General features: G+C 46.6%; 1 protein-coding gene across 1 annotated transcript; it reads right to left on the bottom strand.

The window, feature by feature from the left end:
- Positions 1–5,098: 5,098 nt before the first annotated feature.
- On the bottom strand, positions 5,099–10,860 carry STMN1 (stathmin 1). The gene is made up of 5 exons (XM_004425757.3): positions 10,782–10,860; positions 9,060–9,132; positions 8,112–8,284; positions 6,039–6,230; positions 5,099–5,614 (listed from the first exon to the last, which is right to left on the bottom strand). Exons 2-5 carry the CDS (start codon positions 9,070–9,072, stop codon positions 5,543–5,545), a joined length of 450 nt encoding a protein of 149 aa, XP_004425814.1. The 5' UTR covers positions 9,073–9,132; positions 10,782–10,860; the 3' UTR covers positions 5,099–5,542.
- Between the last annotated feature and the right edge of the window lie 8,430 nt (positions 10,861–19,290).

The following is a 19,290-nucleotide window of genomic DNA, read 5'->3' as shown; positions in this document are numbered from 1 at the left end:
CTTAAAGGTCTGACAACGGTCCTGAGTCTCTATATTTTGAAAAAGTGCCACGTGACTCTGATGCCCAGCTGCTGTGTGGCCCACAAGAGGTGCCGGCCGGTGTTTGGTGACTGTGCTCGTAGAAATGCAGCACGTCTGTGGAAGGAGACACAGGGACCTGTGGCCTCCAGGGAGGGGAGCTGGGGGACGTCGAAGGAAGGTGAGTCACTCTTTATGATATATTCTTTTGTACTGACTGGACTTTTAACCTAAAAAAAATGACTGACCAACGGAGTTGCTGTCATCTATGTCAGGGACTGCAAACTCTAGGCCTGCGGCTGGGGCCCGCAGTCCTCTAAAGGACAGCAGTGGGCCAGAGCCAGGGAGAGCTGTAGAGCGCATGTGCCACCTCAAGGGGGCAGCAGCTGCCCAGAGCCTGCTGCTTGTGTCTGAGAGGGACCGTGAGCCCACGGTGGCCAGATCTCCCTGTTTTTCAAGATAAGCCTGAAACCAGATTTTCAAGTAGAATTAATTGTCAACTAATTCAAAAATTTAAAGCACAGTAAGGGCTGAACACGACATGTCTGCGAACCAACTCTGGCTGCAGGCCACCAGTTCGTGCTGTTGGGTCTCGAGGATGCTATTAAGGATTATGCCTTCGGAGGCCAGTCTGCAAAGCCAGGGCAGAGCCATCCTTTGCTTCTAGAAAATTGGGTTGACTCCCCACGGGGTCCACACAGGACGAGGACAAAGCAGGTGCCCCAAGGCCTACAGGAGTCACCTACCCACTCAAAATGATACAATTCAGCACATTATCTATTAGCCTTCCACTATGTGCCAGGCTCAGTGCTGGAGACCCAGTGGTGAACGTGACAACCACAATCCCTGCTCTCAGGGACCCTTCATTCTAGGTGGGGAGAAACACTTGAAACAAATAATTGCGTAATAATTCACTGCATTTGTAATACACGAGGAGCTGCAGTATAGCCTGGAGGTTAAAAGTTTGAGTTTGATTCCACCATTTGCTAGTTATGTCACTTTGGGCAAATCACCTAATCTAAGTCTCCAATGCCTCATTTCTTCCCTATGAAATGGGCATGATAGCATCACAGGGTTGTTCTGGGTTTCATTGAGATAATGCAAATAATTATTAGCTGTTGCTGTGAAGTACAGAGAGCTGTGAGGGCACATAAGAGGCTCAGCAGGGAGCCCCCACCAAGGCCCTCCCCCACCCCAGGTGATACTGGGGCTTCTTGCCAGTGAGGGGAGTGGGAGGCCACAGTTTGGAAGCCTGGGCCCAGAGGCCGCCTGCTCCCTGAGAGGCTCAGTCCCCCTCGCACCCACCATTCTGCTGAGGTGGCAGCCACGGCCCCCTGGCTAGTCTCTGGCCTCCAGTTCTTCTTCCTTCGGATCCATTTCACAGCTCACTTGCCCCAGTAGGACTTGGCACTCAAGGACAGGGAAGGTAGTGCTCCTGACCACACGGGGAGAAGGCTGGGCCTTTCCAGCTATGGGCCAGAGCCCCGTCTTTCAGAGCTCATCAAACCCCACAACTAAGTTTTAAAAATCTGGGTGCATGTACCAAACAAGTCAGAAAATCTTCCCTGTGCCACATAAATGCAGAATACCAGCTTCCACTGGCACAAGCCTGTCACAGGGACACTGTGGACCTTTGTTCAACCTGGGAAAAGAGGGAGGAGGCAGACGGCAAGAGACTTAAGCGCCAGCAATGCTTCTGGGGCCTTGGAGTTCAGCTCAGTGGGGGAATCCTGAGTGCCCGAGGCACGGTCCCTGATCTCAGGGGTCTGCAGTCTCACCAGGGAGAGAAGACCCAGAACCACAGGCCTGGATTTGGAAGGGAGCTTTCAGGGCACCTGATCCAACCTTCCACCCAAAGAGGGGATGCTCCTCTAAGGAGCCAGCCTTCACCTTCTTGTTGTTCCTAATTGAATCCATTTAATAGTGATTTGGACAACTGAACTAACAGTAAGGGGGCCAAACCGTTTTCTGGGAGGACAGATTTACACGCAGTGCTAAAACATCGCTGGAAATCAGAACTCTCCACCGGGAGAGCAACACACTTAGTAGAAAGGAACACCTTTGTAACAAAGGCTGGGGGGTGGGGGTGAGATCTCTCTTCAAGGGCATGCCAGAATAACAAGAGATGGTCACTGACTGCCCTTTTAGGGCAGGTGGCACTGGTTGAATCTGGGGCAGAGGGAAATTGTTGCGGACAACAGAGGGGATGCCAAGCTGCAGGAGCAGCCCCCCTCCCTGTGCAGGGCCTGGAGTCAGGCTGCCCAGGTTAGACCCTTACCGGCTTAGGACCTTGCGCAAGTTATGTAACCTTCCTAAATCTGTTTACTTCTCTGTACTATGGAGATGATAATAGCCCCTACCTCACAGGTTGGACCTGATGAGGTAACCTACATAACAACACTGGGAAGTAACTGCTCAATGAACAGTAGCTTATTATGGCAGCACTGTTTTCCCAGTCAGCAGTGGGTCGTCTATTTCTCCTCCTCCTGTTGCCCATGTTGGCAGCAAGTTTCCATGCTCCTCAGTGTGGTGTCTGTCACATCTGTTGTTCCAGAGCCCAGCTCAGACCCTCATCCTCAGCCCTGTGCTGCTCCAACAGCCTCCACTGTGCTCTCTCTCCAATTCCTCCCCAACCTGCCTCCATTTTCTCTCCCTCAGAATGGCTTTGGTCTGAACACTACCATCCCCATATTCTAACGTCTCCACTGCTTAGGAAAAAGGCGAGGGCGCTTTGTTGAGAGCCCACCATGAGCCAGTAATTATGGCAGGTTCTCTGCATGCTGCAATTATGTGCTTGCCAAGGGTTTAATCACCGTTTGGATCCATATCTGACTTCTCAAAGGACTGGCTCAAGTCTTACCCCCTCTACTAAGCTTCCCAGACCACCAAAGCCTGTGGTTACTCCCTCCACCAAACCACTAAAGAACACTTCTTTAGTACAAGCGTATGGTCGAGAACAGCATCCTCAGCTGTGTTCTACAACTCTCCTCCTGCTTCATGCATAAATAAGCACATACTGGCTGGGCCCCCATTTCATCTTTTCATTGCTAGCATATAGCCCAACGTGGAGTACATTCTAGGTGCTGGTTAAATGTGGATTTAAGGGCCTTTTTTGCATCCCTCAAACCTCTTTTCCACTGAAGCCAGTCAATCATGATGTCTGAGCACAAAAGCCTGAGGAAGAAGGGGCAAGCCTCATTTTCCACTCAAGCCAAAGGGAAGGGAGTGTGCTCCTTGGTGACAGCCCCCAGGCTGCAGTCAAACCACTCTGGCCTTACAGGACTAACCTGTAACAGAAGTGCTGCCAGGAAATGCACTCTGAGGATAGGAAAGAGAACACCCAGGCCCAGGAACGCATACACTCACTCCCCAGAGGCTCCTGGGCACCCACCACTCCTTCCTTTGAAGTTACATGCAAAGAATTTGAGTGAAAATTACTCAACCCAGCTCAACCTTCCCATTTTATCCAGGAGAAAACTGAGGCACAGGACTAAGTGTTTCTCCAAAGGTCAGGTCAAATAGAAAAACCAGGGCTTCTGAATTTGTGGGTAAGATTCAGTTGCCCCTGTGACACATCACTGTCATGAAATAGGAGCTCAAGACCACTTTCTGATACTAAGCCAGGGCCACCATGGGTCTGGATGTAACTAACTTGGGGTCCTCCCTCAGGCTCATCTTGACCCTTTTCTTGCTTCTTCTGGAGTCCTGTTCCCTTCCCCACATGTCCTATATGAACAAAAGCTTACTGCCATCTGCAGGACACCTAGCATCATTACTCCAAATTTCTATCTTTAGGTCGTCTTTATATCCCAGCTACTCAGCACTGGTGTGTTCGATTCCCCTAGGCACCATCTCACCCATGGAAACCTCTAACACCTACTATGTGTCAGAGACCGAGGATGAACAATGCTGAATTTCTGCACACAAGCCTCACCTTGTCCTATTTGTTTGGATATTGTCTGAACCTATTGTTATACTAAACTACACTTGATTTGGTTCCTGTTTGCCCTACATGGCCAGAACTCTTAAAATTCAGCTGTTTTCAGAACTGTGAAGTTGATCATTTTGGTCTAAGTAAATTTCTAAGTCAATTCAAGGCACACAAAAGCTGCATAACCCTTTCCAGTTCAAGAGTATAAACTTGGTTCACTCACTAGCCTCTGGTTGATAATAGTTATCATTATTTATATATAGTGCTAAAGACTGACTAAACACAGTTCTAAGCACGCTCTCTGTACAGACACACACACTCATTAAATCCTAATGACACAGGAGTTAGGTTAAGATAGGCTATTATCACTCTTTGACATGCAGACCCACTGCAGTATCAGCAGTCATTCCGCAAACTCTCTCACTACAGGTACGTGGCTTCCAAGAGCTTTTATACAGATATCTGAGAAGCAAATACTCATACGTATTTAAGGCTATTTCCTAAATAACCTAGGAAAACTGCCAAAGGCTTTCCTTGAAGTGAGAGGCAATGCTGTGAATATTACAACTGTGAGCATTACAGCCTCTGGATACAAGATGAAGCGACGCCAACCTGAACCACCCAAGTCAAATGCTCCTCCGGAAACTAAGGCTCCCTTTATTTCCTCACAGGAGTTCCTACAGTGGCACAGAAAGTTTTATTAATATTCTGATTCTTGACTCACAGCTTCTATAGCAGGAAAGTATTAGGACGCACTCCCATCCCCAGCTGTAATATAAAGCAAATAAGCCATCAAATATCTCTAAGATCTTAAAGTTTCCTCTAAACTGTTCTCTAGAAACACCATTTGTGCCTTTAATCTGCCGTTTTAAAAGGGACACAAGAACAAAAAAATGCCTGTTTGCAAATAAACATCTGAAAGACTCTTGTAACAGCTGATCTGGGCCGGGGCACCCCAACAAAGTGACAATTGTGGATGAAGACAATGCAAACAACTCTGCAGGAGAAACTCGAAGACAGAGAACTTGCAGCGATGTGTGCGCTGGGTATTTCTGCCAGCCCAAAGGCCTCATCTGGAACAAATATACACTAGGAGGGTCTCTATCACTTGACAATTTATTACCTGGATAGAAAGAAGTCACTGCCACCAACAGCACTGTGCAGTTTTATTAACCATTCAAGTACAGTAGCATCTGGTAAGATCGGGACAGAATTGGGATTCAAAAGTGAACAGATATTCAGCATCTAACAGTTTGAAAGAAGCCACTACATACTCTTTTCACAAACATGTTTTCACGGAGCCAATACAGTACTAGCCATTAACCCAGTACACCAAGTGTACTGAAGTAGAAAATATGCAACAAGAAAAATAGCTACATTAGAAAGACTTCAACACTTTAGAAAAAGAGCAAAACACTTTCCGTTTCTCCCCTTTAGCCCCTAAAACAACATCTTACAGTCTGGATCTACCTATACAGTCCTACATCAGCTTCTAGGATATTTGTCAGGAGGGGAAAAATAAAATGACACTGGCCAGTACAGTCTTTGGATATTTAGGAAGGGGAGGGGGAGAAAGTCAGTTCTCAGAACAAATTAGTCAGCTTCAGTCTCATCAGCAGGATCTTTGGATTCTTTGTTCTTTCGCACTTCTTCAATGTGCTTGTCCTGTGAAGAAACAGTATATGTCAGCAGTCAGATAAAAAGCCTGCCAAGCCATGCCCACCAAGAGGCCCAACACAGCATGAGCACACCTATAACATACCATTATATACACGTATATAAAAATGATATACTATGGGAATCACATAATTAGAGTTCTAAGACATCACCTTCAAACTTCCTGGATTACTCATGGAACCTAACAACTAAGCCTCCTACTGCTCTTCCAAAGAATGTGCAATTATGCTGGAAATTATTGAATATGCCATCTAATTTTAAAATAAGATACTTCTCATTTAAGATGTTAAGCCCCAAAGTCGATGACAAAGACACCAAACACCTTTGATTAAAGCAATCAGTTCAAGCCACTTCAATGGTGCATCCAACTGCAAGCTCTTAGCCTCTCTCAAAGCAAGGCTGAGACACCAACCTTCTCTCGCAAACGCTCCAGTTTGGCAGCCATTTGCGCCTCTCGGTTCTCTTTGTTGGCTTCCATCTTGTGGGTCAGCTTCTCTTCCGCCATCTTACTGAAGTTGTTGTTCTCTTCTATGGCTTTCTGAAGCACTTCTTTCTCATGCTCTCGTTTCTCAGCAAGCTGCTTCAAGACCTCAGCTTCATGGGACTGGAAAAAATTTTAACAGGCTAGGCTCTCTAAAATGTATTTAGCATTAGTTAAAATTACAGAAGAAATTATTAATTGGGAGGATTGAAAAGAGGCAGAAAATTAGATCTCTTTAAATGATACTGAAGTCAGGACTTGAATTATCAGTTATCAAAATACTATCAAAATCATACTCTTTCTAGTGTTTGTATTTACTTTGGAAAACTGCTCACGCTTGTTCAGAGATTCTTGCCCAATTATTCCTTAAGGAAAGCCTTATAAGATTTACTGCTTAACAGTATCAAGATGACTTAAGTGATAAACACTTAGGAATGGAATTTTATTGTAAAGAGTGTTGGTTATTTAACTTCAAAGGCTACCCAAAGAAAATCAGATTATAAAAAAATTAATAAATTGATAAAAAGAAAATACATGAATGATAGAAAATTTAAGACTAAGCCTCCAGATTACTATTTAAGCCAGGAGGATTTGTTTCAAGGAAAAGCTTATTAGCTTTTCTCTGTGGAAGCTGCATTAACTTCTAGACCACTGGAGCTCTGTCACCACGGTGTGCCTCCTTCAACGGACTCAGAATAGTCTGTTACCAAACAGATTCTGTTGTGTTTGGAAGCACTGACTCGCAGGAAAACGACAGAGCATCTGCCACTGGTTCTGTTCCTTCTTTTCTACAAAATCCCAGTCATGATAAGAGTTTCACTACATTTAGCCAGTTTCTACGTAAAGCACACGCTAACGACCACAGGGCCAGGGCTGATTCCTAAAAAAACTTCTCTGTCCAGCCTTTGGCTGCATCTCTTGTAGGTGTACTGTGGCCAAAACTGCCACTCTTCCTGGGGAAACGATTCGCAGTGTAGACGGTGGGTCAGTGTACATACATACAGCACGTGGCACTGAAAGGTGCATGGCGCATGCTACAGCGGCTTAAAAAGGGGGCCTATACATGTATTTGTGTGGTTAAGTGTACTAGACTTCAAATTGCACTAGCTGTATTGGCTGGGGGCAGGTAACTACTTCATCCTTTGGTGCCCCAGTTTTCCTAATTTTAAAATTAATCCCACTCACCCCAATCAGGGTTGCTGGGAAGGGGTACTAAAAGAGAAGTTATGAATAGAACAATGTTGAATAAAAAGAAATACACAAACGTGTTAACAATGGTTATTTCTGAGCAGTAGGATAAGGAATACTTTTCATTTTTTATTTACAAACGTCTGTGGTTCCTAATTTTCCTATAACAAGAAAATTAATATTTGTTGATTTTTCTGATTAGTTCTTTTTAAAGATGGCTACTTTATCACAGAACTGCTTAGATAAGAGAAAAGCTGCCACAATACCAGTATGCACAGTGAGCAACACAATCACATTACTGGCAATTTAAAATGTCTTTATTGTACAGCTCTCAAGAAACAAAACAAACAACCCCCCTCACGCACAAGCCAAAAAAACCCCCCCAAAACCTAAAGAGACAAAAAAAGAATCATCCACCAACAAATCTGTTTTTCAAAGAGAAAGTATGAGAAGCACGAACTTAAGTTTCAGACAGACCTGGGCTTGAATTCTGGCTCCAATGTTCTACTAGCTATATGACTTGGGAAAATGACTTAATATTCCAGAGACCATTTTCTAATCTCAGTATCCCAGACAAAACCTACCCTTTGGGTCACTGTATTAAAGGAGAAAAATATAAGTACAGGAGTTGGGACATAATAGGAGCTCAATAATGATGGCTGATAGATATGTTCTTCCAGCCACTGGGATATATTATTCTCAGAGAGTTGTAATCAGTGTGTAACTACAGTTCAGTCTTCCTCCTGTTATAGAAATAAAACTGATTTGCCACATTACATGAATAAATACCCGTTTTCTGTCAATTGTGATGTTTACCTTGCGTCTTTCTTCTGCAGCTTCTAATTTCTTCTGAATTTCCTCCAGGGAAAGATCCTTCTTCTTTGGAGGAGAAAGGGGGAATTCTGGGACAGATTCTTTTGATCGAGGGCTGAGAATAAGCTCAAAAGCCTGGCCTGAGGCCCGCTTCTCCAATTCTTTCACCTGGATATCTGGATTTGATATTTATAATGTATTCAGAAAAACAGGGTTTTCCTATTCTAATAAACTGTTCTATAATTTTCTAAAAACCAAATCAATTTAATGAATAGCATTAGGACTGATGAGGAAGCTGTGTTTGCAGGCAACAAGTTATCTGACTACCACCTCCCAGAAAAACAAAGCTCAACATTTTTGGACTAACAAATACCATTCTGAGACATCAGTATTTGATAATCACTTTCATGAACCAAAGAACGACTTGTGCAAAACTCCCCAGTTTTGCTTTAGACCAAGCCAAATCGTCTAATAATGAAACAATTAATTATGACCTCTCAGTACATTCAAGCGATAATCATTTTTTCTTCTTTAATTATTCTCCAATTTACAAAATAGATTTTCTTTTTTTTTGGTGAGGAAGATTAGCCCTGAGCTAACATCTGTTGCCAATCCTTCTTCTTCTTCTTCTTTTTTTTTTTTTTGCTGAGGAAGATTGGCCCTGGGCTAACATCCATGCCCATCTACCTCTACTTTATATGTGGGATGCCTGCCACAGCATGGCTTGATGAGGGTGCGTAGGTCCGAGCCCGGGATCTGAACCTGCCAACCCCAGGCTGCTGAAGCAGAGCGTGTGAACTTAATCACTACGCCACTGGGCCGGCCCCTAAAATAGATTTTTTGATAAGACTAAAATACAAGTGCCAAATTAAAGGCTTAAGACCTGAGCTATCTCCTATTCTAAAATCATAAGCCCATCACAATTTCAGCTTTTCCAAATAGATTACATACCAGAAGAAGCCATGGTGAACAGAAGACAAGAGACAGGCAGTGTATTCTACACAATCCACTGGCAAGGAAAGCCCTGAAAACAATTTTCAAAAGCATGCAATCAATTTCTTTGCGTTTCTATGTCATCGATCCAAAGGAACCGCAAATCACATCCACATAAATCAATGTCAGAAAAATCACTACCGTGGAATTAAGACATCATTAACTCTAATTACAAAAATCTATAAAATACTGAAACACTGGGAAATCTGAACTAAATATAACATTGGTTGCAGAAAATCAAGTTAACTGAGCTTGCCTGTTCAAAAGACAACTCTTGGATTTAAAAAATTACATGAGATTAAGTCACAAGATTTTGTTTCCCCCTATAAACTCTAAATTTTTCCCCCAAACAGTGAGAAGATATTCCAGATTCAACTCAACAGAGACCGGAGCCATCTTAATACTGCCTACAACTCATTGTGGAATGAAATACCCACCCCTGCTTTGTCTGTGTCTGCCATAGTGGAAAACAAAACGCCCAAGCTGACAGTAACCAATAATGGTGAACTCCTATTGTTCTTGGGGCTTAAGCTCCCTGTCCAACAATGGACAAAATTAATCAATTTTACGAACCTCCAGGTTTTAGATTATAATATTTGCTGCCTTATGTCACGAAAAATTCTACATCCCTTCTTGATTTTTTTAAGGTTATGATTCTTGTGGACCCCCAGGCTAGTATCAAAAACGCTGGATTACAAATTCCCAACAGCTAGAAATTAAAACCAGAGGCAGCGAAAAGGTCTAATCCTGGCGGAGCATGAGACCGAGCACCGGACCTAGGATGGGCGTGGCCCTGGCCCAGGAGAAAAAGCGGCAGGCCGCCCCCGGCCAATCAGAGCACGCCCTGCGCTCCGGCCCCTGGCCCCGCCCCTCTCCTCCCCGCGCCTTTTCGAATCTCCCGGAACTCACAACTCCCCGCAGCCCGCGCGCGTGGGAAGGGGAGGGGTGGGCGGGGCTAACGGTCCTAACCGGGTAACTCCGCCCTCCCCGGGCTCGCCCCGCGCGCGGACGCCCCCCCAACTCCCGCCAAAAACACCTCGAAGCTACCCCCACCCCCGCCGCGGCTCGGCGGGTGGGGAGGGCCCTGGGAACCGGCCGTGGGGTAGCCCGGTCGTCGGCTCGCCACCTCCTCCCTTCGCTCCCACCACCCTAGCTGTCCGCGCCCCCCGCCGCGAGGACAGGAGAGCACTCTTGGGGTGTTAGCTCTGGGGCGCGACCCCACAGTCACTGGGCGAAGGCGGTCGCGGGGAGGGGGCAGCCCTGGCCGTCCGCAGTCTGGCCCTAAAGCCGCTGCTCGCTGGGGGCGCCGCCCCACCCCTTCAGACAATGGGGACCCCAGCGAGGCCGCGCCTGCACGGGGAAGGCGGGAGGCAAACGAGGGCCCACGCCCCCTATTGTCTCCTCGATGGCACCCCGGGGCTAACGCCCGAGACTCGCCCAGCTGGCCGCGCCCCCTCCCCACGACAGCCGCGCCCCCAGGGAGCAGGGACAAAGCCGAGGCTCCGCCCGAGCCACACACAAAGCGGAGCGACCCCCGCCCACCAGCCCCTCTGGCGCCCGCAGCCCCGCCCGCCGCCCTCTAGCAGGGAGGCCGCTGCCATGGCTCGGCCCCTCCTGCCCGCCGCGTCCCCCTCGCGGCCCCCAGCCGGCCGCCGCCTCCTCCTGGAGCCCCGCACCCACCTGCTCAGTCCGAGCCGCCTGGCCACACTCTGAGCACCAACAGACCCGGGCGCGCACAAAAGCGCCAAACAGTGGCACGTGACCTCCCAGCAGGGCTCCGCATTGGCTGAGAGCGGCGGCACGTGCCAGCCCCTCCCCCACAGCCCAAGTGGGCCCCGCCCCTCGGGACCCCGGAGCACCTCGGGAAGTGTAGTCCAGTCTAGCCGGGCAGGAGGACAATGCAAGGGGTGGGGGCATATGGGGGTCTCCCCAGGTGTGAGCCGGGGGCTGGGGCGGTCGTGTGGCCGCGGAAGAGGGCGTTGCCTTGGCCCCTGGCTTGGGTCTGAACCAGCTCTCCCATCACTAGGAAAAGGGCAGGGCTGGGTCCCTCCTACCTCAGAAGGTGGCCGCCTGGACTCCGCCTCTGTTGAGCCACGTGCCCCGCATCGCCCCAGGGGCAGCACTCGGACAGCGCAGTGCCCCTCCGGTGCCCCACCCTGGGCCGCCACCTAAGACGCCCAAGCCCTTGTCACAGGACAATGCCCTTGTAAGGTCCCCCTGGACCCGGCGCCCTACCTCGACACCCGCGGGTCACTTGTATTGTGACATCGTCATAATCCCTAACCCACTGAACCCTAACAGGTCACGGGCGTGGCCTTTTCCTCACTGTGTGCGTTCCGGCTACCATCCTAGGGTCCCTGAGCTGGTGAGCAGAGACCAGTGGGGGAAAAGCGTGAGGCTCTGGTATGTGATCTCTGCTCTAACAGTCATTCGGCTTAAGTGCAGACTCCATCTGTCCCGCCTAGCCTTTCGCCTGATGATAGGGAAGGAAGAGCAGTAGCAGTGGTAGGCTCCACAGACTGCAGTGAAGTGTGGCTTTTGTTCTCGGAGCACGTGCTCCTCAGAGTGGTGCTGGGCCTTTTTAAGAATCAAAACAAAGGAGCCACAAGGTCACGGTTCCTCCTGGCCTGGATAGGTCAGAAGCACAGCAGAGGCACAAAGGATATTGGTCTGACCTTGGCTATCTTGACTGGCCTCGGTCTTCCCACAAAAAGCCCAGAGGAAAAATAAATAAAATGAACATGGTTCCCAGACTCCTCTTCCCATCCCCCGCCCCCACAAGGCTGTGTGCCTGACCAAGGCTGTGCCCTTGGGTTGTATCAGTACACCAATGCACCTGCTTTGAGATCCTGACTGGGCAGAAAGACACCTTCATTTTATTAATCAATGGGCTCCATCTCCCCAAACCAAGAAACAAATATGACTGACCCAACTCTGCTGAAACAACAGTCCTAATTTAAGAAGACTCCTCATGTCCAGGTAGTCACTAGGGATGTGCTACAGATACATACAATTAATAGGTGCCCGGGACAATGAAAACTGGAACATACAGACAGCAGACACACCACACAAAGCAAACAATTAGCAACGTGCTGTTGCCTGAAATATGCTTGTTGCTGCATTTTCTCCAACAATCGCTCTTGTGTGGGGTCGGCCTCTCCCCCGCCCCCAATCTAAGTGGTTTCCCCTAGCGTGTGAACAGGACCAGGAATAATTCAAATTCTGAGCTCTGAAAGGCATCCCCTTCTCAGACCTAACTTAGCCATGAAACGGCCAGGTGTTTCCATCTGTCGGTTTTCTGAGCAAAATCTCACAAATTGTTAGAAAGGCCAGAGAAGGGGTGGGGGTAAGACCTCGCTGAAAGGTGACAGATTAGCGGGCAACACACAAGAGCAAGGATCCCAAGGCCAAGAGGTCTATTATCCCCTGAACCAACCTTTATCCTGAAGTCTTTGTACTTGATCTGGAGGTTTGCAGAAGGTCCCACCCATTTGATGCATATTTTTTTCAAATACAAGAAATTGCCATGCAAAAATCTCACATTTCTGACTATTAATGTTGTGACAGGAAAAAAAAATAAATCTTTCAAAACACTCATTATTTTAAAGCACTTACACCGCTTCCCCCCACCTTTTCTTTCTCCCTAGAGCAGATGTCTATTTCCATGGAAACCACAGCTAGGAACGAAGATGTTAGAACTCATGTAGATTTTTAATCTTTCCTAATGATGCCACTTAGCTTCTGGGTTTGTTGTTAGATGCCTGGTCCAGCCAGTCTCTGTGACAAGGATTTCCTGAGATCCTCACTGCCTCTTGAGGACTGAGGGGGCTGGGGTAAGGTTTCCCCAAGAGTGATCCTGCGAATAAAAAGGTGTGCGGTGGGATGATCCCTGTTCTTTAGGGTGGGGCTGCCTTTCTGAGAGCCAGACCACAGCTCTTTATTGTCAGTTCTTATGGGTGTCGTACGTGAGCCCTGGAACAGGAAGGGCTTTCAACTGTAAGGAGAGAAAAGAGCTTTGCTGCTTCACTTTACAAAGGGGCAGACACTCCCTTCTTAGAAGCTTCCTGAAACTAACTTCACAATCCACTCCCTCCTGAAGTGGCAGCAAGGAGTTAATAGTCACATCTTGGAACTGTCTATCTTTGCCCATGAGAATTATTTTTACCTCTGCTCAGATGGTTCGGTTGGATCGCTGTGGAGCTGGCTGTGACTATGGATTAGCACAAAGTGAAGTCGAGATATGGCAGTCAGCCAGCTTATTTGATCTGTGTAGACAGCTAAAGGAGAGCACTTCAGGCTTCAAAGTCCAGAAGGGATGTCTACACTGATCAAACGAGCCGGGCGTTTGTCAGATCTCCTCTGTTCTCACAGAGCACCAGCAGCCTTTGTTCATTGTTGGTTCTGAGGTTGCAGGGGTTGTCTCCCACATAGGCGCCGCCCGGGTTCCACTGCTGCTTACAGGGCTTGTCCTTGGCAAAAGGGTGTCGTGGGAGAGGTTTTCTCCTTGTCCCCAGCCTCTCTGTTCCCTTTGTCCCTTAATCCTAAGGCATCGTGCTCCAACACTCCCTCCCCTGCTCAAAACCCGTCTGTGAATCTGCTGTTTTACATGCCTGTCTCCCTGACTAGACTATTAAGTCCAGGAGGGCAGGGGTTGTGTCTTTGTCTTGGTATCCTTAGTGCCCAGAACTGGGTCTGGCCCAGGATGGTGGGGCCTGGATGTTCGCAGTTGACTCTAGGCGAGAACAATCTCTCTCATCCTCAACTTCCCCTTTGCTAATACTAGACTCTGCACCATATAGGGGGGATGAGGACTAAAGGAGATCACGTACGTGAAAGCTCTTAGCACGACGCCTGGCACAGTGTACGTGCTTAATACTTGTTAACTATTGCTGCCAGAGAAGTTTCCTGATTACTATAGGCTATTGAATAAATGAAGGAACGAATGAATGAAGAGTAGACTTTCACCCTTTGGTGGGAATCAGTCACTGGGTTAACTCTTCCCATGAGGTATTTTTAAAAATTCAATTGATTTAACATTGTGACTAGATAACATATTCACATAGTTTAGAAATAAAGTATAAAAAATCCTGCTCCAGGGCCGGCCCTGTGGCTTGGTGGTTAAGTGCGTGCGCTGCAATGCTGGTGGCCGGGGTTCGGATCCCGGGTGCGCATTGAGGCACCACTTCTCCGTCCATCCTGGGGCTGAGTCCCACATACAGCAACTAGAGGGATGTGCAGCTATGACATGCAGCTATCTACTGGGGCTTTGGGGGGAAAAAATAAAAATAAATAAAATCTTTAAAAAAATCCTGCTCCATTCTCTGACCCCAAATTCTGCCAAATTCTCTACCTCCCTCTCCCCCACCATAACCATTGTTATCAGATTCCTGTGTATCCTAGACTTTCTTCATGCGTACACAGCACATTTGTAGATATGTTTTCTTATTCCCCATTTTTAATAGAAGTGGTAGTCTACTATAACTGTTCTGCACCTGGCATTTTTTACTTAATAATGCACGTCAAAGATCTTTTCCCTGTTTGTGCATCAAGCATTTCCTTGATCTGGGATCCATGGTATGAATGTTCCATAATCTAGTTAACCAGTGCCCTACCCATGGCTCTTAGGTTAGTCCCAATTATTTGCTATTTCAAACAATGCTGTAATGAATAACCTTGTATATATGGCATTTTCCATGTGGGTGAGTATATCTGTAAGATATATACCTAGGGTGGTATTGCAAGGTCAAAGGGCAAACGCATTTGTATTTGGATAGTGCCAAACTGCCTTCTATATGAGTCGTACCAATTCAACACTCACCATGTGGTGTTTTAATTCGTTATCTCAATTCATTCAAAACTGGTTTGAAAGGCTTTGTCCCTAGAAATTTCAGGCATCAGGGAAAAGGAGGGGGAGGACTAGAAATCCCATGAAAGACATGGCTGTCAATTCTGCTTATATTAATAACTCCTATAAATACTTGACAAGCAGCGGCTGATCTCAGAGCAGCTCTGGTGCCTGCACTGGAGCACTTGTTCCAGTCAGTCTTGTGGTAGAAGTGTCTGCAGGTGTCGCTATGAGATTGGAAGTTTTTGAAGGCAGGGTCTTTTCCATCTCTGCATCCTACTCCCCTCCCCATGGTGCCTGACACAGTGCCTGGCGTATATCTTATTTAATTAATTCTAAGATGTATCCTTTTCCCTACCTTTTTGTATCTTTGAAATCAGTTGTGCCTCATAGTCAATAAATAGCATGTCATAATTATCGACAGCATATTTTCTTAGTGGTACGTAAAATAATGGGATCTTAAAATCAGTAGCACCTTTGAGTCAATGAAATATGGTAAAGTGCACACATATCAGGTGTGTGAGTGGAATGGGGCCAAGATGTTGCTGTCTCACCAGTCTTCGAACTCTTTGTTCTAACCCTCGTCCCTCTTATCTAAAAGTCCATGCCTTCTTCTAATGATTCCTTTTATGAGGATGACCCCCCATCTGCCTCTTGGGCTTTCACCCCTCTCCTGAACTCTAAGACCACATTTCCAACTGCCTAAAGGACATCTCCTCATGGATGCCCCATAAGGCGCTCAGACTCCCCATGACCCACATTGCACTAATGCATTCCCACCAACCACATCTGGGTTTCCCCATTCAGCTAGTGGCTTTGCTAGACACTTGCCTTCCAAGTTTAAAACTTCAGTCAGCCTCAACTTCTCCCTCTTTCTCACCCAAGCCTCCAATTATTGCAACTTAGCATTTTCTAATAGAATGGAACCTTTTAAACGATAATAGCTAAAAGAAGAACAAAGTTGGAGGACTTACACTTCCTGATTTCAAGACTTACTACAAAGCTACAGTAATCAAAACAGTGTGGTAGTGGCATAAAGAGAGACATATAGACCAATGAAATAGAATAGAGAGCCAGAAATAAACCCTCGCATATATGGTCAAATGATTTTTTTTTATTGTGAAATTTTTGTTGTACATTATTGTTTATCAGTCACTATATAAGTGCATCCCTCCACCGCTTGTGCCCACCCCCCACTCCCCTAGCCCCTGGTAACCACCAAACAGTTCTATCTGTCCGTGTCTTGGTTTATCTTCCACATATGAGGGAAATCATGCACTGTTTGTCTTTCTCTTTCTGGCTTATTTCACTTAACATAATACCCTCCAGGTCCATCCATGTTGTTGCAAATGGGATGATTTTGTCTTTTTTTATGGCTGAGTAGTATTCCAGGGTATATATATACCACATCTTCTTTATCCAATCATCAGTCAAGGGACACTTGGGTTGCTTCCATGTCTTGGCTATAGTGAATAATGCTGCGATGAACATAGGGGTGCATAACTGGATCATAGGGTATTTCTATTTTTAATTTTTTGAGGCGTCTCCATACTGTTTTCCATAGAGGCTGCACCAGTTTGCATTCCCACCAGCAGTGGATTAGGAGTCCCATTTCTCCACAGCCTCTCTAACATTTGTTGTTTTTTGTCTTGGTGATTATAGCCATTCTAACGGGTGTAAGGTGATATCTTAGTGTGGTTTTGATTTGCATTTCCCTGATTATTAGTGATGTTGAGCGTCTTTTCATGTGTCTATTGGCCATCTGTGTATCTTCTTTGGAGAAGTGTCTGTTCATTTCTTCTGCCCATTTTTTGATTGCGTTGTTTTTTTTTTTGTTATTCAGTTGTGTGAGTTCTTTATATATTATGGAGATTAATCCCTTGTCAGATATATGGTTTGCAAATATTTTTTCCCAGCTGGTGGGTTCCCTATTCATTTTGATCCTGGTTTCATTTGCCTTGTAGAAGCTCTTTTTTTTTTTTTTTTTTTTGTGAGGAGATCAGCCCTGTGCTAACATCTGCCAATCCTCCTCTTTTTTTGCTGAGTAACATCCATGCCCATCTTCCTCCACTTTATATGGGACGCCGCCACAGCATGGCTTGCCAAGCAGTGCGTCCGTGCGCGCCCGGGATCCGAACCTGCAAACCCCGGGCTGCCACAGCAGAGCCCGCGCACCTAACCGCTTGCGCCACCGGGCCGGCCCAGGCCGACCCATGTAGAAGCTCTTTAATGTGATGAAGTCCCACTTGTTTATTTTTTCTTTTGTTTCCCTTGTCTCAAATGATTTTTGACAAGAGTGCCAAGACCATTCAATGGGGAGAGGACAGTCTTTTCAACAAACGGTACTAGGAAAACTGGATATTCACATGCAAAAGAATAAAGTTGGGGGCCGGCCCCGTGGCTTAGCGGTTAAGTGCGTGCGCTCTGCTGCTGGCGGCCTGGTTTCGGATCCCAGGCGCGCACCGACGCACCGCTTCTCCGGCCATGCTGAGGCCGCGTCCCACATACAGAAACTAGAAGGATGTGCAACTATGACATACAACTATCTACTGGGGATCTGGGGAAAAATAAATAAATAAATAGAATTAAAAAAAAAAAAAAGAATAAAGTTGGATTCTTACCTAGTACCATATACAAAACTGACTCAAAATGGACCAAAGATCTAAATGTAAGACCTAAAACTATAAAACTTTCGGAAGAAAACATAGGACAACAGCTTCACCATGTCAGATTTGACAATGATTTCTTGGATGTTACACCAAAGACACAGGCAACAAAAGATAAAATACACAAATTAGACGTCATGAAAATTTAAAAATTTTGTGCATCAAAAGACAATATCAACAGAATACAAAGGCAACCCACAGAATGGGAGAAAATATTTGCAAATCATATATCTGATAAGGGATTAATATCCAGGATATATAGAGAACTCCTAAAACTCAACAACAAAAAACCAAATAACCTGATTTAAAAATGGGCAAAGCGGGGCTGGCCTGGTGGCGCAAGCCGTTAAGTGTGCGCGCTCCGCTATGGAGGCCCAGGGTTCGCCGGTTTGGATCCCGGGCGCACACCGATGCATCGCTTGTTGAGCCATGCTGTGGTGGCGTCCCATATAAAGTAGAGAAAGGTGGGCACGGATGTTAGCTCAGGGCCAGTCTTCCTCAGAAAAAAAAGGGGAGGACTGGCATCAGATGTTAGCTCAGGGCTGGTCTTCCTCACAAAAAAAAAAAAAAATGGGCAAAGGACTTGAATAGACATTTCTCCATAGAAGATATACAGAGGGCCAATAAGCACATGAAAAGATGTTCAACATCACTAATCATTAGGTAAATGCAAATCAAAACCACAAGGAGATAGCACCTCACACCCATTAAGATGGCTACTATCAAAAAAACAGAAAATAACAAGTGTTGGAGAGGATGTGGAGAAATTGGAACCCTTGTGTTCAGTTGGTGGGAATGTAAAATGGTACAGTCACTACGGAAAAATTAAGTATGGGGTTTCCTCAAAAAATTAAAAATAGGGCTGGCCCAGTGGCGTAGTGGTTAAGTTCGCCCGTTCCGCTTCTACAGCCAGGGGTTCGCCAGTTCGAATCCTGGGCGTGGACCTACTCACCGCTCATCAAGCCATGCTGAGGTGCCGTCCCACATAGAAGAACTAAAAGGAGCTACAACTAGGATACACAACTATGTGCTGGGGCTTTGGGGAGAAAATGCTAGCTAAAATGCTAGCTAACATACTCATAGAATACTCACCATGTGGCAAGCACTAGTCTAAACACTGCATGTGCGATAACTCATTTAATCCACATAACAATCTTATGAGATATTATTAACCTAATTGTAAAGATGAAGAAATGAGGGTGACCAACTGTCCCAGTTTGCCCAAGGACTGAGGGATTTTTCTGGGATACAGGATGCTCAGTGCTAAAGCTGGGAAAGTCCCAGGCAAACCTGGGTGAGTTAGTCACCCTAAAGGAAACTGAGGCAGAGAGAGACAGTACCTTCCTTAGAGGTGTTGAACAGGGTCCTTGCCTTAGGCCCTGCACTTTAAAGGGCTGCAGTCTGACCCTCCTCCAGCTGTGCCCATTCTCACAGGCAAGGAGTCCCCTGGGGCCAAGGAGACGTGTCCACCTGGAGACTGGGCACCCCTTCTAGACCACCCTCTGGGTACCCAGGTACTCCAACCTTCCCTGTCCAAATGGCCTGAGTCCACTTTCAGCATCTATACCAGCCCTTTCCCTGGGTCCATCCTCCCAAGGGCAAACTTCCCGGCCAGTGAGTGCACCCCCCTGCCCAGGGCTGGTTACCTGTAGGGTGTGGACAGAACCTGGGCCTGTGG

Source organism: Ceratotherium simum, chromosome 22 (assembly GCF_057802395.1).
Source record: "Ceratotherium simum simum isolate JZ-2026a chromosome 22, ASM5780239v1, whole genome shotgun sequence".
Classification (NCBI taxonomy): domain Eukaryota; kingdom Metazoa; phylum Chordata; class Mammalia; order Perissodactyla; family Rhinocerotidae; genus Ceratotherium; species Ceratotherium simum.
The sequence above is the reverse complement of the archived record's forward strand: the minus strand, read 5'-3'. Positions and strand labels throughout refer to the sequence as shown.